The 6,071-nt window shown below is 34.4% G+C and overlaps 3 protein-coding genes across 3 annotated transcripts; 1 reads left to right on the top strand and 2 right to left on the bottom strand.

Moving 5' to 3' along the window:
* Positions 1-1,700: 1,700 nt before the first annotated feature.
* On the top strand, positions 1,701-3,231 carry LOC21387253 (clumping factor A). Its single transcript, XM_010097326.2, has 5 exons — positions 1,701-1,831; positions 1,937-2,032; positions 2,423-2,493; positions 2,603-2,665; positions 2,758-3,231. Exons 1-5 carry the CDS (start codon positions 1,768-1,770, stop codon positions 3,109-3,111), a joined length of 648 nt encoding a protein of 215 aa, XP_010095628.1. The 5' UTR covers positions 1,701-1,767; the 3' UTR covers positions 3,112-3,231.
* Positions 3,232-3,552: 321 nt separating this feature from the next.
* On the bottom strand, positions 3,553-4,041 carry LOC21387252 (pathogenesis-related leaf protein 6). The gene has a single exon (XM_010097325.1). It carries the CDS (start codon positions 4,039-4,041, stop codon positions 3,553-3,555), a length of 489 nt encoding a protein of 162 aa, XP_010095627.1.
* Positions 4,042-4,865: 824 nt separating this feature from the next.
* On the bottom strand, positions 4,866-5,628 carry LOC21387251 (pathogenesis-related protein PRB1-3). The gene has a single exon (XM_010097324.2). It carries the CDS (start codon positions 5,566-5,568, stop codon positions 5,062-5,064), a length of 507 nt encoding a protein of 168 aa, XP_010095626.2. The 5' UTR covers positions 5,569-5,628; the 3' UTR covers positions 4,866-5,061.
* Positions 5,629-6,071: the final 443 nt, after the last annotated feature.

The raw sequence follows: 6,071 nt of genomic DNA, 5'->3' as shown, positions 1-6,071 counted from the left end.
TTCTTTCATTGTTATGTACAACATGGTATACAGTGTGACGGAGCTAGCCTTCAATCTCACTTAGGGCGAAATATTATTCTATTTTTTTTTACAAAAGAAAAAATATACAAAAAGAAATTGTAATATTTTAGTTTTCAAAAGCTACTAAATATATATAAAGAATTTGACAATGTGAAAAGAAAAACTGTGGATAGGGTTTTGTCTTGAAATATCATATTAGTATAAAAAATAATAATTTGTTATGCATATTTTTTATTTTAATGTGATTTTGATTAGACCAATAAAGATATCCTACCATAAACAACATTTTTATTTTTATACTTAAAATGATAAAAAAATAATGCAATATTATATTTTCAGTTGACCATATTTATGCTTTCAGATTTCTAATTTATGCTAACTTCTTGCCTTTCCTCCTCGATCAACAATCAATTTTGATCACTTAAAGAGCTATATGCCATTAATAATTTTTTTGAAAAGGAAAGGAAACTTGTAAAATATGAGGATATCTAGGTATTTTTCACAGTGAAAACTAACTTTTGACCGTAAATGAGTAAGTACTTACTATGAATTTAAAATGTATAAATGTAATATAATTCAAAATATAAAATATACGTTTTTAAACCTCAAAATGCATGGTATAAAAATAAAAATACCATAAAAGCTCCCATATATAAATCATAATACATATTAGAATAGCTCATGAGTAAAAGGAGTAAAGTTGTATAAAAGATGAAGAAATAAAATTTAATAGAGGCATGTATGAAAAAAAAAAAATTTAATGGAGGCGAAATTAAAAAATTTAATTTTTTAAAAGGTCAAATTTTATTTTTTAGAAATTCAGTGAAGGCGGCTGCCCCACTTATTTTTGAACAGCTCCGCCCCTGATGGTATATATATGAGAAAGAAAAAAAATTATACATATTTAAGATCATAATTTTCTCTGGATGGTAAATTTAAGTGATTTTTTTTTTGAGTAAAGAGATTATTTTTTTTTTAAATTAACAAAATAACGTATCGTTACTTTTTGCTGCTACGACAGAGTTTTAAAAAAAAAAGGTGAATAAAGAAAGGGTCGATTTTAAGGGATATTTTCAAAAAATGACCAAACTCTTGAGGACAAAAAATGACCTTTTTTTTCCCTATAATCTCAAATATACGTAACTAGATTAATCTTCTATTTACTGAACAAATCAGGGCATCATTTATATTATCCATAATTTTAACTCTTTATCAAAATAAGAAAAAAAAAGAGTTATTTATGACAATTTCTCACCAAAAACAAAAAGAGAATTAACCCTCAAAGTGCACGAGTCATTTTTACTCTTTATTTTTAATAAATATCCTTTTAATGTAATTATTTAATTAAAAATATTATAAATAAAAAATAAAAAGTTAAAATTCTAACCTATACAATTTTGAACTAATTTGTCAAGATTAAAAAAAAAAAAAGGAAAGCCGTAGCTGGGAGTAGTATGGGCCGAAAATTGAGAAGGTCAAGGCCCAAATTAAAGCCCAAAAGGGGATGGATGGAATTGGGCTACCGAACATAAGAGAAGCTGGGCTTCCCGCCAACGGTAAACTTTCTAGTCCAAAGTGTTCTGGAGTGTTGGATGACAAATAATCCAACGGTTCACATTAGTCGTGAACAATCTACCCTTAATGCTTGTTTGGCGGCAGAGAAACACGTTCCTCACTCTGTTCCCTTCTGCCTTCAGTCTTCTCTGCCGATTTGTTTTAGAGAGAGAGAGAGAGAGAGAGAGAGAGATGGGAAATACCAGCAAGGACCTTCTACACTTGGAGCACAAAAATCCCTCCGCTTCATCGCTAGGTTCTCTCTCTCTCTAAAAAAATATCTCTGCATCTCTATTTATTATGATTTTTCTTTGCTTGTTCACTGATTTGATTTTACCAAAATTGTGTGGGTTATGTACAGAATCCGCACTACTTGTTTGTAAAAATGATTCTCAAAGAAAGAAGGAAACTAAACCCCATGAAAAGCCCATCACTGCTCCTATTCCCCAGAGCCAAGGTACTCACTTTTACTCTCACTTTCCATGTATTTGGTTTTTATGGGTTAGTTTTGGTGTTCTATGATCATGCATTATTGTGTCCATAATTTTGATATTATTTATATGTCATGTTTAGAATTCTACAAACTCTCTTTGTTTGTTTGTTTGTTGTTTTTGTTTTGTTTTTTTTTTCCCTCTTAACAGTCTCTTTTTTTCTTAAGTTCCAATTTGACCTTTTTTAGCCTTCTAGGTTTGTTCTTAAATCTCTAGAATTAACAAGGCGAGCTAAAATTGGATTGAAGTGGACGAAATAGCTAATAATAGGTCTAAAGAAAGGAGCTTTTGAAAGATTCATAGTTCCTTTGAGTTGTAATGAAGCTTCTTTTTTTTTTTTTTTGTCTTTTGTGCAGTTCTGGGTAAAGTAAAAGACTTCTTGGGAGTCATATCAGAAGCTAATAAAAGTTTGGAGCTTGATGCAAAGGTTGGCCTAATACTTATCTTGCATTTTGAAGTCAGCTTTTGTGAGCATCTTTGTTTTAAACTCGTAGGTCAATGCTTATACTTATCTTGTATACACAAATTACTTGTAGGTCAATGCTGAAAACTATGATATTGAAGCGCTTACTGGAGATGAATCTCAAGTCATTGAAATGGTTTTCTCTCCTCTCTCTCTCTCTCTATATGCTATTTTAGACTTTTAGCCATTGGATTAGAATTGATTTTCTTGGTTCATCTCATTTTACAGGACTTGATGCTGGGAATTGCTGATCTTCATACTCCGGAAGCTGTGGCTGCTGCTGAATCTGCCATTTCTGGTTATCAGCCAGCGATTCCTTTGGCTGATAGCAGCAGTGAGTCAGAATCAGATTCAGATCCAGAATCGGATTCGAATTTAGATACAGATTCTGAATCGGAGGATAGCAGTGACAAGGGCGAGACAATTAATGGCGACGATAACGACGAAGATAGTGAAAACCAAAATTGTAAAAAACTCTCTTCCATGAAGCCGAAAACATCCAAATCTGACAAGGGTAATTCTTCAGGTGAAGTTACAAAAAATAGAAAGTCAAGTAAGAGGCCAAAGATTGTCGAACTTTGACGTAAATATTCCTAATGAGTGTTTGCAGGAGGGAATATCTTGATTATGTTGGAAGTGTATGTTTGAGAATGATTACCTTGTACTATATATTATATAGTCAATGATACGAATATTTTTGTTTTCCCCTATAACGTTCTTACAGAATCTGAGTTGTTAATTGGACAGAATAACCAACCAAAAATAAATAAATAAATAAAAATGAGAATTTTAGATGCCAACCCTTGTCAAGAGAGTGATGAATGATGACAGTAACGTAACTGCTGTGCCATCGAAAAGAAGATTACTGCTACAAAAGCCAATACTGGTCACTCTTACAACAATAAGTGAACCAAGTCTTATTACATAAGTGTATAAAAGTATTTTAATATTAATGTTAATGTCCCACCCTTAACTAATTATCAGTCAGGCGAGGGTCAGAATGATATGAATCTTTTTTCATGATTAGTAAGGAGTCTCATTAACGTAATTGCCTGGAGGATCATAGTTGCAAGTGACAAACCACCAGCCATTGTCACACTTGACCCTTGCGCAGCCAACGCGGACGGAATAGCGCCAAACCACCTGAGTGTAGTGGCGGCACTCGCCGCCGACGCAGGAATTGGAGGTGTAGTTGTATTTAGACTTTTCCGCCACCCACAAGTCCACTGCAGCCTTGCCGGAGAATGATCCGGTGCCTTTGGCCAAGTTCTCGCCGTAGGCCCCATTTGAGTGCACCAAGTTGCAGTCTCCTTTCCTTGAATTGGCGTAGTTGAGAGCGTAGGTTGCCACTGTGGTGTCCCATGTTATGTTGGTCACATCAACTTGTTTACGAGCCACATTGCGGCCGTTGAGGTAGTCTTGTTGAGTGTTTTGGGCATGGGAAGGCTCAAAAAGTGCCAAACCAAAAACACAAATCATGAGGAAGAGCATTGACATTTTAGACGCAGTCATTTTTTTTTTTCACACTTTTGAGATCTTTCTCAATTTTGGAGATAGAAACTTTGGTTTTGGGAATTATGGGCATGATTTGAGGCCATTTATAGGGGTTGGGGAATCATTTACGCAGATGTACCATTATGGAAAGTTTAGTGTAAAAAAATTAAAAGTATGGATTACAGAGTTAAGCAATCTAATTTAGTCAGCGGAACTTCCCCCTTGGGAAAGTATACACTTTGCGTTGACCTTGAGTAAAGGATTAAATTGATAAGATTATAATTAAGTAATCAATGTATAGTGGTGTTTGATAGAGATGACTTCCATATGTTGTTTCTTTTTCCAAACTACTCAAAATACGCAGTAATGAAATTAAAACGGAATGAATTTGTTTTACGAAACATGTAAATTCGTTATGATGTCCTGTCCAAACATAAATTAAAGGTTTTGTTTAAGACATACAAAAGGGACGTGAAGATAAATCTGCTAGATTCATCACTAGTGATTGAGAAAAGATGGATGAGCATAAAACATGAATTCAAAATATTATTTTATTAATTACTTGCTTTAATTTTTATGTATGACACGTTGAATACTCGAGATGCAGGCCTTGTCCAAGAAGGCATGATCATACTGATATGGCTTCACATATGCACACGAATTAAAGAATATTAATTAAAGCACGCCAATATTATCGCAATGTTCTTATATATATGATCCTAAAAAAAAAAAAAAAAAAAAAAACTAGTCTTGTTAAATGTGAGATTTAAAGGAACTAAAGCAATTTTCATTCATGATTTTGAGGATGTACTGCTTCTGCATATATAATATTGAAGAAAGGATCGATGGAGTACGTGTATATATTTATCTATTTTCTAGTACATAATTTTAGGAATTTGTCACAATAGAACAGAAAATGAAAGCGTCTTATTCATGATGACCTATTCACCTTCAGTAGAAGATTGATCAATATATATGTGTATACTTTATAACTTTATTTGTAATACTAGTAATTAAATTCCTAATTAGTTATGATAATTAGTAAGGACGCTGCCCCCTATAGTTCCCACGGGGTGAATAGCTGCAAATGACGAACGTACCCCTATTGTTGTAGCACCGAACCCTAGCACACCCAACATGAACCGAGTTACGCCACACCACCTGAGTGTAGTGCCCGCAAACTCTGCCGGGAGCGCACGAATTCGAGTTGTTATTGTAGTAGGCCTTCTCCGCCACCCACAGCCTCACAGCGTCGGAGCATGACAGGTCGCCGCCGCTCCACGCAAGGTTTTCGCCGTAAGGCCCGTAGGAGTGCACCAAAGAGCAGTCACCAATGCGTGATCTAGCATATTCAATTGCATAATTCACTAGAGTCGTGTTCCACGCCATTGGTGGGACACCTACCTCGGCACGAGCCGTGTTGTGTGGCCTAAGGCAATCTTGTGAGAAGGTTTGGGCACGAGAGGATTGGAACATGGATAATGAGATTATGATAATACAAATTCTGACTGAGAATGAGATCAAAGTCCTAGAGAATGATCTCATTTTGGTTTTACGTGAACAAAGGCAATGCAAAAAAAAAATCAAAAACTTTTTGGTGAAATTAACTTTATAATGTTGATGGGGGAATTAGATGCATAAGAGATGTATTTATAATGGAGATTTGGTTTGGATTTTTGTTCAAACCGAGACGAAGTAATAGTAGTACTATTATTTGGTGCATCAATATTGGTGTTTAATTACTCGTTTCCATTTTGGATCCACTTGGGAGTTTGGGAAGTAATAGGTTAATAGCTAGTTGCTAGAAAGTCCATACTTCATTCTATTGTAACACGCAACTCACAAGTTGTCGCAGAAAAGAAATGGTTAAGACAACTGATATTAGTTGCCAAAATATATAGCCATATTCGAAAAAGCTGAGAGCACGACGTAAATATTGTCGTGTTGAAACAAGATGTAAATTAGAATTCGAAGAATATGATTGAGCTGGTTTATTTCGTACATTGCCACATCCGGGTACTTGAGATTCTTAAATTCGAAATAATAGA

The sequence above is a fragment of the Morus notabilis genome, unplaced genomic scaffold, assembly GCF_000414095.1.
Source record: "Morus notabilis unplaced genomic scaffold, ASM41409v2 Scaffold1100, whole genome shotgun sequence".
Taxonomy (NCBI): domain Eukaryota; kingdom Viridiplantae; phylum Streptophyta; class Magnoliopsida; order Rosales; family Moraceae; genus Morus; species Morus notabilis.
The sequence above is the reverse complement of the archived record's forward strand: the minus strand, read 5'-3'. Positions and strand labels throughout refer to the sequence as shown.

Coding starts and splice junctions, on each gene's coding strand:
- LOC21387253 (XM_010097326.2), top strand. CDS start 1,768: ATGGGAAATACCAGCAAGGACCTTCTACACTTGGAGCACAAAAATCCC. Junction 2,033..2,422: donor TCCTATTCCCCAGAGCCAAG/GTACTCACTTTT, acceptor TCTTTTGTGCAG/TTCTGGGTAAAGTAAAAGAC. Junction 2,494..2,602: donor GTTTGGAGCTTGATGCAAAG/GTTGGCCTAATA, acceptor AATTACTTGTAG/GTCAATGCTGAAAACTATGA.
- LOC21387252 (XM_010097325.1), bottom strand. CDS start 4,041: ATGACTGCGTCTAAAATGTCAATGCTCTTCCTCATGATTTGTGTTTTT.
- LOC21387251 (XM_010097324.2), bottom strand. CDS start 5,568: ATGAGATCATTCTCTAGGACTTTGATCTCATTCTCAGTCAGAATTTGT.